The following is a 17,914-nucleotide window of genomic DNA, read 5'->3' as shown; positions in this document are numbered from 1 at the left end:
CGCTGCTTCTCTACTGCATCAACCTCCTCCTTGACCTCCCTACCTCCTGTCTCTCCCCACTCCAGTTTGCACTTCACTCTGCTATTGGATCATTTTTATAAAAAACATTCAGTTCATATCTCCCCACTCCTCAAAAACCTCCAGTGGTCATCCAGCCACCTCAGCATCAAACAGAAACCCCTTTCCATCATCTTTAAAGCATTCAAGCAGCTCGCCCCCTCCTACCTCACCTCGCTGATTTCTTGATAATAATAATAATAACTGTGGTATTTGTTACTAGGTATTTGTTTACTCTGTGCCAAGCACTGTTTTAAGCCCTGTGGTAGGTATAAGTTAATCAGGTTGGACACAGTCCCTGTCCCACAAGGGGTTCACAGTCTTAATCTCCATTTTACAGGTGAGGCAACTGAGGCACAGAGAAGTTAAATGACTTGCCCAAGGTCACACAGAAGATTTGTGGCAGAGAAGGGATTAGAACCCACATCCTCTGACTCCCAAGCCCATGCTCTTTCCATTAGGCCACGCTGTTTTCTGCTACAACTCAGCCAACACACTTCACTCATCCAACGTCATCTTATTCACCGCACCTTGATCCCGTCTATCTCGTCACTGACCCCTGATCTGGAACTCCCCCTACCTTCATAAATGACAAATTGCCACTCTCCCCACCTTCCAGCGCTTAGCCCAGTGCCTGGCACACAGTAAGTGCTTAATAAATGCCAGAATTATTTTTATTATTATTGTTCAAAACCTTATTAAAATCAGATCTCCCACATTAGACCTTCCCTGACTAAGCCTTCATTTTGTCTACTCCCTCTCCCTTACTGCATCACCTACACACCTGGATCTGTACCCTTTAAGCACTTGACATCCCACCCCAGTTTCTGCTCCATAGAACTTATGTACCTATCCATAATTTACATTAATACCTGTCTCCCTCTGTAAACTGTAACTTCCTTATGGTCAGAGAATATGTCTACCAACTCAGTTGTATTGTACTCTCCCAAGCGCTTCGTACAGTGCTCTATGCACAGTAAACACTCAATAGATAGCATTGATTGATTGATTGACAACCTGATCAGACACAGTCCTTGTCCCATATGGGATTGAGAGTCTAAGGGAGAGGGAGAACAGGAATTTAGTCCCCATTTTACAGATGAGAAAACTGAGGCACCGTTGAATGGTTTGCTTCAGGTGTCACACCAGACAAGTGGCAGAGCCAGAATTAGGACCCAGGTCCTCTGACTCCCAGGCCTGTCTTCTTCTCACTAGATAATGATGATAATAATAATAATAATAAATAATAATAATAATAATAATAATAATAATAATGGCATTTATTAAGTGCTTACTATGTGCAAAGCACTGTTCTAAGCACTGGGGAGGTTACAAGGTGATCAGGTTGTCCCACGGGGGGCTCACAGTCTTAATCCCTTTTTTACAGGCAACTGAGGCACAGAGAAGTTAAGTGACTTGCCCAAAGTCACACAGCTGACAATTGGCAGAACTGGGATTCAAACCCATGACCTCTGACTCCAAACCTTGGGCTCTTTCTACTGTTCCACGCTGCTTCTCCTGTCACATGGTCTCTCCTGTTACCCTTGCGTTTGGGGTCTAATCTCAAAGAGAGACCAACCACTTTCCTTTAAACTCTTGGGTCTGCCCGTTCCTGGCTATTTTCCCGCTGTCATTCCCAGATCTGGGTAGTTTTTCCGAGACAACCTGGGCAGACTCAAATAGTCTTGTTTATTGCAAAAGAAAACAATAATTCCCTTTCAGTTGGCAAAGCCATGATTTTCTCTTTCCTGATGCTGCTTGGCAGTGCCCTTGTACTAACGCATTTGCTGGATAAGAGATGATGCAGGCAGGCGGGGATGGGGAAAACAGAGATGCTTTCACACTAGCCACTTGTACTCCCCTTTAAGGGCTGCCTGGTTACCATCCTGGGAAAGAAAATCCCTGCATCCCTCCCCTTTAATTCCAGTTCATTGTTAAAGCCCAGAGCCAGCTAATCTTTCCAGACCTGTAGGAGCTGATCGGGAGGCGTGCGCAACAACAGGCAAGATTCTCTCTGAGCTCCTGGGTAAGACCAACCTGCTTCTCCACAGAGATGGGGGGACTTGGCCCAGTATGGGAACAGGTGGCCAGCCCAGGGTTTGGGGTGAGGGGTGGAGCCTCTGGATTTGGGGCACCATCATCAGGATCGTTGGGTCACTGGGGGGCCAGAGTGCAGCCTCATTACAACCAGGGTTCCAGAACTGATCCTGGTGCAGGGGACAAGCTGGCCAGGTAGGAGAGAAATGCAATGGGAAGAGACGCCCAGTGCACAGCTGGTAGTACCTCTCTGCATTATTTCAGGGTCATTGTCCCCCTCTCCCTCTCCCTAGGGGCAGGGGCCTGGGGGGTTCTCTGGGGATGGAGGGGGTGTGGGGAGACCTCAGCAGACTGAACCCGAGAGCTGGACCCTGGTGCCAATCCGAACTGCAGCGATGCTGCTCGGACCAGACAAACCCCTCCTACACTGGGGCTTCTCCTTGTCACCCCTTTCCTTTTCAGTAAATCAATCAGTGGTATATAGTGGGTGACTGCGGTGTGCAGAGCACTGAACTAAGTGCTTAGGAGGGTGTCATAGAATCAAACTTCCAGAGACGATGGTTCAAGTCTGCATTTGGTTTTGTTTTCCCCCTGCCTTCCCCCACCCCCCTTCATTCCCCACGTAACTTTGACGCACAAACATTAGGGCCACGGTTTCAGAGGGGCCAGGTGGGACCCCTCCTCCAGGCCTGGGGGTGCCCTGGGGGCACCTCTACGAGGGGTTGTTTGTCGGTTGCGCGGACCATTGGATGTGTGGGGTTCCAAACCCGTGTTGGAAGCCCCCAGCCGGGCAGGAAAGGGTCCTTTCCTAGGTCCCAGCCCCCCGGGACCAAGCTGGGCAGGGCTGGGAGGCAATGACTCGGATTGCCTGGTCTTATAGCAGAGCCCCAAAGTGGGTCTGCGTGGCCCTTTCTGGCCAAGGCCAGTTCCCCTGACTGCTGCGGGCATGAACCATGGACTAGGAGAAGGAAACGTTGGAATCAAGTGAGAGGGAGAGTGACAGAGGTGAGGAAAGAGGGATAGATGAGACAAGGAGAGAGAGATGGGACATGGAGAGAGGTATGGCAAAAAAAGACAGTGAGGAGAGGAGAGAGCAAGAGAAAGGGAAGCGGGTAGAGAGTCAAAGAGTGGGCAGAGAGAGGCAGAGGGGGACGAATAATAATAATAATGGCATTTATTAAGCGCTTACTATGCGCAAAGCACTGTTCTAAGCGCTGGTGAGGTTACAAGGTTTAGACACATTGGAAACAGGAAGAGGAACTTGGTGCCCTAGAGAGGGCAGGAGACACGTTAGGTGGTGGTTCAGACCTAAGGGCTTTCTGGCTGTGAAGGTTATAAAACCCTGGGGGAAGCTGTAGAGTCTCCATCCTTGGGGAAATTTCTAAAACCATAGAGGGCTCAGGATTGAATGAGTGAACTACTCATCTGCCTGCAGGCAGCTAATGCTGAGGACCAGATAACCTGACTTCAAGCTCTGGGTGGTCTCCTTCCCGCTCCTTCTGAGCTGCAACAATCTTTCAGGGGGCCACCCGGAAGGGTGGGGCTCTGTGGCATTTCTAGACTGTGAGTCTGTTGTGCGTAGGGACCATCTCTATATGTTGCCGACTTGTACTTCCCAAGCGTTTAGTACAGTGCTCTGCACATAGTAAGTGCTCAATAAATATGACTGAATGAAAGAAGACCTGAAAGCTTTGCCTATTTTGGTGAGAGAAGCAGTCAAAGCCCATCCTCAACCCTTATGGAAAAGGGAAGGAAAGGGATCTTCCATGCATTTAGATGTTAGACTGAGAGCAGTGTTGCATTTGAAAATAGTTTCCCACCAAAATACACACACACACGCGCGCGCGCACGCACAGACCTAGACACTCATACAGGAACTGGAAAACACACATATAAATAGACAAACACACTATCAGGGTCAGTCACACAACATCATGGGCCCCGATACACACACTCTATCTCTCATATAGGGACAGGAACTCTGTCACGGAAACACACACACACACTCACATACACACACTCACATTCAGACATATACACACTCTCACAGGGACAGAGACATACACCCATACCCATGGAAACACGCACACAAACACTTATAGGGCAGAGTCAGAACGAAACCTCCCAGGGAATAAATGAGGAAAAGAAAACCAACAATGAATGAGCCATGGCACAAGAATGAACTGAATGACTGACTGGATGAATGAATGAATGAAGATTACAGATGAACAGGGTAAAAGCATAACATGTTTTACATCTGGGAAGGGAAGGCAGGAGGGGAGGGAGCTGCCAATCCCAAAATAGGTTAAAAATGGTATTCATTAAGTGCTTACCAGGTGCCAGGCATTATACTAAGCACTGGGGTAGATATAAGCAAATCAGGTTGGATGCAGTCCCTGTTCCACATGAAGCTCACAATCTTAATCCCCATTTTCCAGATGAAGGAACTGAGGCACAGTGAAGTGAATCGACTTGCCCAAGGTCACACACTAGAGAAGTGGCAGAGCCCAGATTAGAATCTAGGTCCTCCTGACCCCCAGGCCTGTGCTCTCTCCACTAGGCTATGCAGGTGGGATGATGAAGACCCAATAAACTTCAAGGGGCTATCATGTCCATCCATCTGCCCCCAGGCAAATCCTTTCCCTTATATCTGAAGGTCCCCACACAGCTCAAATGAGCAGGGTTGGCAAATCCCTCCAGTCCTCTCAGGATCCGAACTTGGCTGGACTCCTTCTTCAGCCTCAGTGACTGAGAATCGGGAAGTAAGACCCTCCGATTTCTTTGCTTAGCTCAGAATCTGGTGAGAGGGGGCCCAGCTAGAATCCGGAAGACTGGAGAAAAAAGAGAGAGAAAAACAGAAATGTTTGGTATTGGGAGCATTAAGAGGTTGAATAGACGCTAAGAATCTCCATATTTACAAAAGGGTATAATGTGGCCAGCTGGTCTTCATCTGAATGGAAGAAATAGCATAAAATTGCAGCAAGATGGATGTAGGTCACAAAAGAAAAAGCTTCTGAAATCAATCCATTTGTGATGTTTACTGAGCACTTCTTGTATGCAGAGTACTCTACTAAGTGCTTGGAAGAGTAAAATAAGGTAGATATCATCCCTGCCCTTGAGGATCTTGCAATGTAGGTGGGGAGACAGACATTAAAATAAATTTTAGGTAGGGAAGCAGCACCGTTCAGAAGATAATGACAACTGTGGTATTTGTTAAGCACTTACTATGTGTCAAGCACTGTTTAAGCACTGGGGAAGATACAAGATGATCAGGTCAGATACAGTCTCTGTCCCACACAGAGATCGCAATCTAGGAGGGAGAACAGGTATTGTTCATTTTGTAGGTGAGGGACTGAGGCATGGAGAAGTGAAGTGACTTACCCAAGATCACGTAGCAGATGCACGGCAGATCCAGGATTAGAACCCAGGTCCTCTGACTCCCAGGCTCGGCTATTTCCACTAGACCACACTGCTTCTTTGCTCCTCCCCACCAATCTGCACTAGATTCACCCCAAAGTCCAGTCGTGCTCTCGAGAAATTGCCAAGAGCAAGGTTTCCACCTTTGGAGGGAAGGGAGGAAGATATAGTTTGGGCTTCAGTGCCACATCATTGCTTAAGGGCAGCCCAGCCTGTGGTTCTGCCTGGAGGCAGAGGGATGCCTAAAATAACCTCTGGGATAGCAGGCCCGTCAAAGATTCTAAAATGTCCTTTCCTTTGGATGAGAGGGAACGGGGACTATAGTTAATGATTGGAAACTCATAGATATGTGAAATGCCACACCCCTGAAAGAATGAGAGGGAGAGTGTGAAGGAGATTAGAATGTGGGCTGATTGGAATTGAATGCCAAACACCTCCACTTCCATCTTGACTTGGCAAGAAAACAATAGGACTTTTTTTTTCCTCATCTGAGAATGATCTGCTTGATTCCATGGTGTGTTACACTGCCTCCCCCACCCCACCCCCCACACGGCACATAGAAGTGAAGGACACATTTTATTGATGAATAGAGCGATAACTCAGAGCTGGAACAGGCTTGCTCCAGAAAACTTAAAAACTCAAAAGTCAAAGGTTTTCCACTGCTTATGCCTCGAAGACAATGTGGTTTCCCATGCTGTCAGGACTACAATTGTCCTGGTGTGCACTGAGGAGATGAATAACATAGTCTAGTGGATAGAGTACAGGCTTGGGAGTCAGAAGGACCTAGGTTCTAATCCTAGATCTGCTACTTGGCTGCTGTGTGACCTTCGGCAAATCACTTCACTTCTCTGGGCCTCAGTTACCTCATCTGTAACATGAAGATTTAGACTGTGAGCCCCATGTTGAATATGGACTGTATGCAACCTGATTATCCTGTATCTACTTCAGTGCTTAGTGCAGTGCCTGGAACACGCCAAGTGCTTAACAAACGCTATTTTTAAAAAAAGCAGAGAAGAGAATCCAGAGGGCCAATCCCTACCTATAACTTGAAGGCCCTCTCTCCATTATTCCAGCTAAAGCCTCCACACCAGAATTAATAATGGCAATCCTGGGACAGGGTGTGACATTTTTGGTTTTTTTCCCTCACTAATTGCCCAAAGTCAAAAACTTGTTCTCCAGGCCCCTCCAGGGAGTTCTGCTATGGATTTTTCTGTTCCTACCATGAATAATAATAATTGCAGTGCATTTACAATGGATCAAGCACTGTGTTAAACACTAGGGTAGATACAAGATAATCCAATCTGGTACCCTGTACCACATGGGGCTCACAGTTTCAGTAGGAGGGAAAATAGGAATTGAAACCCCATTCTAAGGATGAGGAAACTGAGGCACAGAGAAGTGGCATGCCCAGGTCACACAGCAGACATGTGACAGAGGAGGGATGAGAACCCAGGTCCTGACTCTGGCAGTTAAGCTAATTCTCAATAGGAATCTCTTCCTCCTACTCCTCATCATCTGCTTCCTCCTCTTTCTCTCCCTCCTTCTCTGAACCCTTCCTCAGCACAGCTCCACCCTGGTACAAGGGCAGAAGCTCACCCAACCAGCACACCTTAGTGGTTAGAGCACAGGCCTGGGAGTCAGAAGGACCTGGGTTCTAATCCCAGCTGTGTCACACAGCATATATGTGTGACCTTAGGCAAGTCATTTCACTTCTCTGGGCCTCATTTACCTCATCTGTAAAATGGGAATTAAGAATGTGATCCCCATGTGGGACATGGACTGTGTCCAACCTGATTAACTTGTATCTACCCCAGTACTTAGAACAGTGCTTGACACATAGTGCTTAACAAGTACCATAATTATTATTACCCTTCCTGGGCACCAGTTCCAAGAGCCCCTTTGTTTGGCCATGTGCATTCTGGTCATGCCTCCCTGTGTTGAGCGTGGGCAGTGTCATGTGGGCAGCATCTCGCAGCCTTCGTGATTCACGGTTTGCATTTAATCAGTGTTTCTCCATCTCTTCCGGTTGTGGGGAATTTAGAACACCACAGGTGGCAGTAATCCAGGGAGTTTTATCAAGGAGCAGACGCTCTCTTTCTAATGATGCTTGAACGTCTCTTTCGAACCAACAAAACTATTCCCAGATATGCACTTGAGATCTGGAGCTCCCATTCAGACCTGAGGAGCCTTGTTCCCCAAGCTGATGAGCTGAGGAACAAATTTCCCAGCATCCCTCACTTTAGATAGCTACCAGGAGAGGACTGTGCTCCACCTTGGGCCAAGATTAGTTCAGGGTCCAGTTTTATGGCCCCAAAAATTCCCTGTGGAAAATGAAAGCTCTATTAAACTCAAGCTTGTGTTCTGGATATTGTCACTGACTCAACCATGCATCTACTTGCATGTCATGTACTTTATCATTGATGCATTATCTATATAAACATATATATGTACATACATATACATAAAATTTAACCTCTCTGAGCCTCAGTTCCCTCATCTGAAAAATGGGGATTCAATGCACGCTTTCCCTCCTACGTAGAATGTGAGCCCCATGTGGTACCTGATGATTGTGTATCTACCCCAGCACTTAGTACAGTACTTTGCACATAGTAAATGCTTAAATACCCCAGTCACTTATATGTTCCAAGCACTGTATTTGGAACAAGATTAATACCTGTCCTACATTGGGCTCACAGACGAAGTAGGAAGGAGTAGAATGTAATCCCCATTTTACAGATGAGGAAATTAATGCAAAGAGAAGTTTAGTGACTTGCCCAAGGTCACTCAGCAGCAAGAGGTGGATGTGGGATTAGAACCCAGCGCCTCTGACTCTGAGGCTCGGGCACTTTCCATCTGGTCATGCTGCTTCCCAGACAGATTTTATGTGATCCCCAGGCTTGGTTTGTCAGAAGGCCTGCCCAGGATGAAAAAATGGTCTGGTCCACTCTGCCTGGGGGCCCTCAGCCTTCATTGCAGTTCTGGGTTGCAGTTTTAGGACAATGGAGGTTCAGCCTCAGAGTTTTCTGAGCATGAGTCTTTGGAGGAATGGGGAGTCACTTCAGTTGTGCTTTCAAAATGGACCACTAGGGTTGCCTCCCTCCATATCAGCTAGTCAAACCATATCTTCAGGCCCTGAGGAAGGACTGGAAGCTCCTTGAAGGAAGGGATTTTGTCTACCAACTCTAGACTGTGAGCTTGTTGTGGGCAGGAATGTGTCTGTTGTTATCTTGTACTCTCCCAAGCGCTTAGTACAGTGCTTTGCACACAGTAAGCACTCAATAAATACGATCAAATGAATGAACTCTTCTTGAATTGTAAGCTCTCCTAAGCACTTAGTACAGTGCTCTGCACACAGTAAGCATTCAATAAATGCTACTGATGTTCCCTACAGCAGCAGAGCCCGCCATTCGAGGGTGGGACTTCCTGAAGGCCCCAGTAGCTCCTACCCTTAATCCACCCTCTTTTTTTTAATGGTATTGGTTAAGCACTTACTATGTGCCAGGCACTGTACTAAGCACTGAGGTAGATACAGGATGATCAGGTTGGACACAGTCCCATGTCCCACTTGGGGCTTATAGTCTAAATCCCCATTTTACAGATGAGGTAACTGAGGCCCAGAGAAATTAAGTGACTTGTCCCAGGTCACACAGCAGAAAAACAGCAACAGTAGGATGGTCTCATCCAAGACCGCCAAATTGGTTGATGACAGCGCTGATGTCGGAGACTCTGCGGACAAGACGAAGGCCGTTTTTAACAATGTTTTAGAACTCTCCCCCTTTCCCTGACTCCCAAGACAATAATAATAATTGTGGTATTTGTCAAATGCTTGCTATGTGCCAGACACTGTACTAAGTGCTTCACCAACAAGTAGAGACAATCCCTGCCCAACAACAGGCTCACAGTCTAGAAGGGGGTAGACAGACATCAAAGCAAGTAAACAGGCATAAATAGCATCAATATAAATAAAAAGAATTATAGATATATATATATATACAAAGCATTAATAAATTAATAGAATAATAAATATGTAATTATATACACAAGTACTGTGGGGCAGGGAGGGGGAAAGAGCAAAGGGAGCAAGTTGGGGCAGTGGGGAGGGGAGGGGGAGCCAAGGAAAAGGGGGGCTTAGTCCTGGCACATAGTAAGCATTTAACAAACACCATAATTATTATTATTATTATTATCATTATTATTATTATTATTAGATTTTCAGTGATTAAAAACAAATCCCATTTGCCGACTCAACCTACCAGATCACGTCTTCCTGCAAGTGTGCATCCACGTTGTTCTAAATTTTATTCTATCCTTAGCCTTGCCCCAGATTAAAAAAAAAAAAATGTACTTTAGATTGTAAGTCAAATTCATTGTGTGATATTTCTTGTTTTTACTTGATGATTTCCAACCCTTTTTTCAACATGGTGATGACTGTGGTATTTGATAAGTGCTTACTATGTGCCAAGCACTGTTCTAAGCATTGGGGTAGATACAAGATAATCAGATCCCACATGGGGCTCACAGTCTTAAGTAGAAGGGAGAATGGGTTTTGAATCCCCATTTTGAAATGAGGAAATGAGGCACAGACAGGTTAAATGATATGACCAAGGCCACAGAACAGGCATGTAACAGACTCCCAGGTCTGTGCTCTTCCATTTGTTCAGCTCAAGTTCTAAATTCATTTACATACACTAAAATTCATCGTTCTCTAAGCTGGCCATTTCTAAATAATTACCCACACTCACTTGTTCAGTACTGAACCCCAAACAAATCAACATGGTGAGACTTGTATTTTACTCCTAGAGCAGCAGCCGAGATTTGTTAGGTTTTTAAAAGTGAGCCATTATTAGACGTAGTTTGTATAACTAAAAATAACAGTCAGCAGAAATAGATTTTTAATGGGTCTAGTTGTGAAGAGAAGTGCTGTAGGCTAAACTGTGTTCAACTCAATTTGCTTGTGTCTATCCCAGCGCTTAGTACAGTGCCTGGCACATAGTAAGCACTCAACAAATACAATAATAATAATAATAATACAAGCAAATTGGGTTTGACCCAGTCCCTGTCCCGCATGGGGCTCACAGACTTAATCTCCAAGTCTCTTGGTCCAGAAGTGTGAGGGAAATAAGGAGGGATAAGAGATTTTTTTCAGGCCAGGTTAGAAAACAAGTATTAAAGTCACATTCTTCCAAACTAAAAAATCCTTCACAAATTAACCGAGGTGTCTAAGGAAGTGCCTCTTCTGAAGAATTTCTGACTCCAGGCATGTCATCCTAGCTAGGGCCCTGCCTTCAAGCAAAGCAGCCTTTTGCTCAACACAGATATTCGGGAGTTCTTTTCTGTTCTGAGAAATCTCCAGGGAAAGTGATGTGTGACAGAGCACAGAACTGGGTGTCAGGAAGCCTGAGTTCTACTCCCAGCTCTACCACTTGCCTACTGAGTGACCTTGGACAAGTCACTTAACTTCTCTGGGCCTCAGGTTCCTCATCTGTAAGGGAATTCAATTCCTTTAACTGAGAACCCCATCAGGGGGACAGAAACTGTGTTGAATTTGATTAACTTGTATCTATCCCAGGGCTTGGGCATTTGGTAAACGTTGCTCCCCGGGGTTTCGGGGGCAACTCTCGGGTTCTTACCCTTTCCGGGTCTTCGGACGTCTCCGGACGCAGGCCGCGCGTTCACACCAGGAAGAGTCAGCCAGAGGTCCAAAGCTTGGTTGCCGTTTATTTGCTATCAGCGATTACATGGTTAATAAAGAAAGAGAGAAAGAGAGAGAGAGAGAAAGGGAGGAAGAGAGAGTACCTGTGTGTGCGTGTGAGCTGCGTGCGTGCTTGCACCCCCCTTGTCTTGTTCGTCTCTTATACCCCCCATTGCCCGGGGGCAGGATTTTCTCAGGCCATGTAGCACACTCACTCGCCACCCTCCAGCCACTAGCCTAGCAACAGCTCTGTCCATCACGAAGCGTTTGCTCTGGCTGGCCCCCAGCCACCCGTTGCCAACCATTGCTGGCTGTGGATATGGCCTTGAGGTTGCCTCCGAGCTTTGCAGGTGCAAGGTTGTTTTTCTTGCCCTGGTCCCTTTATCTCCTGTTGTTGAGTCTGTTTGGCTTTGAGCTGTTGGGTACGGTTTGTGTGCACATACTCCCTATCTTTCCCATGCTCCCCACGGGTAAATACCTCAATTCTATCATCATCATCTCTCTCTCCACCTTCAGTACCCTTCTGAAATCACATCTCCTCCAGGAGGCCTCCTCTGATTAACTTATGCTCTCCCAGGTTATATCTCCCTTAAAGTGCCACTTCAGGAATCAGCACCAGTTACACAACTGTGCAATCACTACCGCCTAGAACTCTTTTATACAATTCGCACATACTCCATTACTTAAGAACTAACTCTTACACATCTCCCCCTTTCCTTCTCCCTCCTAACTGTAAATGCTTTAGTGTCTGTCTCCTCCTTAAGGTTAAGGCTCAATAGTGATAATAACTTATATTCGTTAAATGCTTATGCTGTACCAAGCAAGGGACTCAGCAGTGGGGTTCAAGCAATGCAATCAGATCAGTCAATGCTATTGACTGAGCAACGAGCATTTGACTTAGGTGCTTGGGAGGACAGTACAATACAGTTTGTAGATATGTTTCCTGACCAAGAGGAACTTACAAGAGGAAGTTTAGCGGGGGAAGCAGACATGAAATAATTGCGTTACAGATGTGTACATAAATGCTGGGGACTGAGGCATGGTGAATGTCAAGTTTTTAAAGGGTACAGATAATAATTGTGGTAACTGTTAAGCACTTACTACGTGCCAGGCACTGTACTAAACACTGGAGTAGATATAAAATAATCTGACTGAACACAATCCCTGTCCCATATGGGGCTCACAGTCCTAATCCCCATTTTGCAGATGAGATAACTGAGGAACAGAGAAGTAAAGTGACTTGCCCAAGGTCACACAGCATTAATGTAGTGGACCTGGGATTAGAACCCAGGTCATTCTGACTCCCAGGCCCACGCTCTATCCACTAGGCCATGTTACAGATCCAATCATAGAGGTGACACAAAAGGTAGAGGGAATAGGGGAAAAGATACCTTAATCCAGGAAGCCTTCTGGGAGGAAATGTGATTTCAATAAGGCTTTGAAGGTTCTACTCCCGGCTCTGCCACTTGTCTACTGTGTAACCGTGGGCAAGTTGCTCAACTTCTCTGTGCCTCAATTACCTCATCTGTAAAATAGGGATTAAGACTAGGACAGGGACTGTGTCCAACCTTACTTGTTTTATCTAACCCAGCGCTTAGTATAGTGCCTGGCACACAGAAAGTGATTAAATACCATTAAAAAAAAATGTGAGCCAGAGGTGGCCTGCTTGGAACCGTGAGTCATGAGTGGAAAATGAGGTGCTGGAGGTTCAGATGCAGGCAAGGTTTAATTTGAGAAGCAGCGTGGCCTAGTGGAAAAAGCATAGGCATGGAAGTCAGAGCACCTGGGTTCTAATCCTGGGTCATCCAGTTGACTGCTGGGTGACTTTAGACAAATCATATCACTTTTCTGGGCCTCAGTTTTCTCATCTGCAAAATGGGAATTCGGTACAGTTCTCCCTCCTACTTAGACTGTGAGCCCCATGTGAGACCTGATTATCTTGTATCTACATCAGCACTTAGCATAATAATAATGATAATAATGGTATTTGTTAAGTGCTTACTACATGCCAAGCACTGTTCTAATTGCTGGATAATTATGGTATTTATTAAGCACTTTTCATTCATTCATTCAGACATATTTATTGAGCACTTACTATGTGCCAGGCACTGTACTAAGTGCTAGGATGGATACAAGCAAATCTGATTCGACATAGTCCCTGTCCCATGTGGGGTTCACAGTCTCAATCCCCATTTTATAGATGAGGTAACTGAGGCACAGAGAAGTGAAGTGACTTGCCCAAGGCCACCCAGCAGACAAGTGGTGGAACAGGAATTAGAACCGATGACCTGATTGCCAGGCCTGTGCTCTATCCACTAAGTCCATTGTTGGGTAGGGACCGTCTCTATATGTTGCCAACTTGTACTTCCCAAGCGCTTAGTACGGTGCTCTGCACACAGTAAGTACTCAATAAATACGATTGAATGAATGAATGAATAAGCCATGCTGCTTCACATAATAAGCATTTAATATTATTATTATTGTTATTATTATTTTCATTATGTGCCAAGACTGAGTCATGGAGCACCTCAGCCATGTGCTCCATGTGGGACAGCAACTTTGTTGGGTCTAATTATAGTAATAATAATGGTAGAATTTGTCAAACAATGTACAGAGCACTTGGAAAGATACAAGATAACCAGATTGGACATCATCCTGTCCCACATGGGGCTCGGAGTCTAAGGCAGAGGGCCTATCTCCTCCAAGAGGCCTTCCCTGACTAAGCCCCCCTTTCCTCTTCTCCCACTTCCTTCTGCGTTGCACTGACTTGCTCCCTTTGTTCATCCCCCCTCCCAGCCCCACAGCACTTATGTACATATCTGTCATTTTATTTATTTGTATTAATGTCCGTTTCCCCTCCTCTAGACTGTAAGCTCATTGTGGGCAGGGAATGTGTCTGTTTATTGTTGTATTGTACTCTCCATTCATTCATTCATTCATTCAATCATAGTTATTGAGCGCTTACTGTGTGCAGAGCACTGTACTAAACTCTTGGGAAGTACAAGTTGGCAACATATAGAGACGGTCCCTACCCAACAGTGGGCTCGCGGTCTAGGAAGCACTTAGTACAGAGTTCTGCACGCAGTAATTGCTAAATAAATGATTGATTGAATGAATGAATGGATGAACAGTTCCCCATTTTACAGATGAGGAAACTGAGGCACAGAGAAGTCAAGTGGCCTGTCCCCATAGCAGGCAAGCCAAGATTAGAACACAGGTCCTCTGACTCCTAGGGATGTGCTCTTTCTACCAAGGGGAAGGGGTGGTAGCAAGGAGAGAGATTTAGCATAAGGACATTATTGTGCCTTTACATATTGCAGTATGGCATTTGTTAAGCCCTTACTGTGTGCCAGGCACTATACTAAGCCCTGGGGTGGATCCAAGGAAATCAAGTTGGATACAGTCCCTATCTCATGTGGGCCTCACAATCTCAATCTCTATTTTACAAATAAGGTAACTGAGGCACAGAGTATGGAAGTGACTTGCCCAGGGTCACGCAGCAGACAAATGGCAGAGCCAGAATTAGAATCCATGACCAACTCCCAGATCCATGTTCCATCCCCTACACCATGTTGTTTTTACATTACCTTACATGCTGCTTTTATATTTATATTACCTGGAAGGATGATGAAAGAGGTGATAGAGGCAGGGAGAGAGGGGGGAACATGAGAAGTTGACCATAGAAATCGAACTGCTACCACCTCGCAACAGGCAGCTGCTTCTACTGCTGCGTGGGTCCCGGCCACCACCAACCTGCAAGGTCAGATCCGAGAACTTGCGGACGGACGGACGGTCTCTGCCAGCCAAATATGGAGTGCTGGGGTCGGTGCAATAGTGAGTCGGGCCGGGGGCGGATTTTCCCTCAAAGATACGTAATCATCTGGTGCAAAAAATAGAACCCACCAAACAAGAGCAATCAGTCCCAGTTTGGCTGCCACATTTTGCATTTCAAAATCAGATGGGTCATTCTTTCTTCTCCTTTAGTAATGTGCAAGTGACTAAAAGCCACCCACCTACCCTGCTGTTCTTTAAATCTTCCAGCTACAAAGTCAAAACTCTGTCGTGCCCGAGGATTCCTTTCAGGGTGACTTCCATGTAGGCGTTAATATGCCTTCCTGATTTGCCTTAGTTTGGACCTCTCCAGGGCCAGTAACTCACTCTGTGGCCCCTGAGGACACTTGTTAGCCCTTGTCATCTTCTCGGCCAGAGGCAGGCTACTTCTCAGCAAGTTTGTGAAAACACCCAAATTGCACCAGATGGAATGCAATCACACCAGATGGTTGAGGAGGTTTTAACTCATTCTAAGGGATCTGAATTAACATCAGTGCAGTTTTCCCTTTCCACACCCCCAACCTTAGCATATGCTCCTGATTCCCTCTGAGACGGGGAGCCCAGTATGGGAAAGGGACTATTTCTGACCTGATGATCTTATATCTATCCTGACTCCACCACTTGTCTGCTGTGTGACCTTGGCCAAGTCTCTTCACTTCTCTGTGCCTCAGTTACCTCATCTGTAAAATGGGAATCCAGACTGGGAGCCCCATGTGGAACAGAGACTGTGTCCAACCCTATTAGCTTGTATCTACCCCAGTGCTTAGTATGGTACCTGGCCCATAGCAAACACTTAACAAATACCATATGTTATTATTATTACCCCAGTTCTTAATACAGTGCTTAAAACATAGTAAACATTTGACAACTACCATTATCATTTTTACTACTGATTCGTGAGAACGTTTTCAGTGCAGGAAGATAATTATTCAGTGGGAGCATTTAATTCCCAGTGAGATCTTCATAGCCTAGGAAAACAGAGGAAGAACCAATTTGCGTGATAATTCAGGAAATGTGGTCTTTGGGCCTGAATTATTCAGATACTTGCCATTGTTAATGATTGTGGTATTTGTTAAGTGCTTGCTATGCCCTATACTAAGCGCTGGGGGAGAATCAAGCTAATCATGTTGGACACAGTCCCTAGCCCACATGGGGGGACACAGTCCAAGGGGAGAGAGAGCAGGTATTGCGTCTCCAGTATACAGATGAGGAAACTGAGGCACAAAGAAGTGAAGTGACTTGTCCAAGGTCACACAGCAGGCAAGCGGCAGAGTGTCCCCTGGTAACATGAACTTTTAATTCCATTACCAGGGAGACCCACCTATTCTTCTTCTTCCTTCCAGATCCCTCAGCGTCAACTCTGGAGGCAATGGGCCACAAGGAAGAGGATGACTGTAGTTCTTGGAAGAAACAGACCAACAATATCCGGAAAACCTTCATCTTCATGGAAGTGCTGGGATCGTAAGTACTGGGTTAGGGGTCCCTGGGCAACCCAGGCAGCTTGCTCCCAGCATATGATGATGATGATGATGGTATTTGTTAAGTGCTTACTATGTGTCAAGCACTGTTCTAAACACTGGGGTAGAAAGAAGCTAATCAGGTTGGATAGTCCCTGTTCCACATGGGGCTCACAGTCTAAATCCCCATTTTACAGATGAGGTAACTGAGGCACAGAGAAGTTAAGAGATTTGCCCATAATTACACAGCACACAAGTGGCAGAGTCGGGATTGGAACTCAAGTCCTTCTGACTCCCAGTCCATGCTCTATCCACTAGGCAATGCTGCTTCCCTAAGCAAAAGGGTCTCTCCAGAGGAAGGGCCTACTATGAAGCTGGGGTAAGGGGGCACACTGGTGGTCTCCTGCCAGTCTAGACTCTGCCCAGTGACTAAGCTCTGCCCTAAGGGTCCTGGAGGCACTTGCTCTTTCAGGGGCTCAGAGTGCCATTTAGTGATCCAGAGCTGGCATTCCTACTGGCTCTCTGGCAGTGCCCCTCTGCCCAAAGTCAGGAGATTGGCCTAGGATGTCTCAGGAGAAAGTCGGGGGAATACTGTATTCTAACTAACCCTCCCTCTGTGTTTGGTCTCACAGCCACTCTCCTCTCCCAACCCCTTGCTGAGGAATAGCTCTGAGCAAGCTCAACTCTCAAGGAACTTCGGGGAACAGAATCCCCACTTAACAACCTTCTCTCAGCCAGGGAACGAAGGGAGACACCAAGCATAATGACCATATTGCTACCCACACTCAATCAAAAGCCCCATGCCGCTGGCTGACAAATTGACCTAAGCTGCCTGGGCTAGAGGACCGTTCACCCAGCTGAGACCCCACGTGGATCACTTCCAGCTTATGCAAACTTGACTCTGCCACTTTCTGTCAGCGACCACTCTCCACTGGCTACCCTGGTCCTTCTGCAATTGGAGGGAAAGGCAGTTGGCCAACTGAGGCTGGGCTCTGGCCACAGGGTCAAGCAGGAGAGCTAGCAGATTGAATTCCTCTCCAGGACCTTGGAGACTTTGTGTGACTTCAGCTGGAACAGGATCAGAACAGAGACTCAGGTCTATCTGTTGTTATATTGTACTCTCCCAAGCACTTTGTACAGTGCTCTGCACACAGTAAACGCTCAATGAATGCAATTGAATGAATTAATTGAATGAATGGGTCCTGACTCATACATGTGCCAGCCCTGAAAGAGACAACTATCCCTGACATCACACTTTCCTTCATTCATTCTTTCAATGATATTTATTGAGTGCTCACTGGATGCAGAGCACTGTAGTAAGTGCTTGGAAGAGTACAATATAACAATAAACAGACACAATCTCTGCCCACACCCGCTTACAGTCTAGAGGGAGAGACAGACACTAGGGTCACCTCTGAAAGTG

General features: G+C 46.2%; 1 protein-coding gene across 5 annotated transcripts in view; it reads left to right on the top strand.

The window, feature by feature from the left end:
- Window positions 1-1,995: 1,995 nt before the first annotated feature.
- CAMK1G (calcium/calmodulin dependent protein kinase IG) overlaps window positions 1,996-17,914 on the top strand; it is a 43,168-nt gene continuing 27,249 nt past the window's right edge. For 2 of the 5 annotated variants that reach the window (XM_038749769.1, XM_038749764.1), the window contains exons 1-2: window positions 14,941-15,037; window positions 16,378-16,495. In XM_038749769.1, coding sequence (XP_038605697.1) covers window positions 15,013-15,037; window positions 16,378-16,495 — 143 coding nt within the window. In that variant the 5' untranslated portion in view covers window positions 14,941-15,012. Of the gene's footprint in view, window positions 2,084-2,197; window positions 2,290-14,939; window positions 15,038-16,377; window positions 16,496-17,914 lie in introns of those variants that run through there. The other 3 variants (XM_038749766.1, XM_038749767.1, XM_038749765.1) reach the window with 3 other exon arrangements.

Source organism: Tachyglossus aculeatus, chromosome 7, assembly GCF_015852505.1.
Source record: "Tachyglossus aculeatus isolate mTacAcu1 chromosome 7, mTacAcu1.pri, whole genome shotgun sequence".
NCBI classification, from domain to species: Eukaryota; Metazoa; Chordata; class Mammalia; order Monotremata; family Tachyglossidae; genus Tachyglossus; species Tachyglossus aculeatus.
The sequence above is the reverse complement of the archived record's forward strand: the minus strand, read 5'-3'. Positions and strand labels throughout refer to the sequence as shown.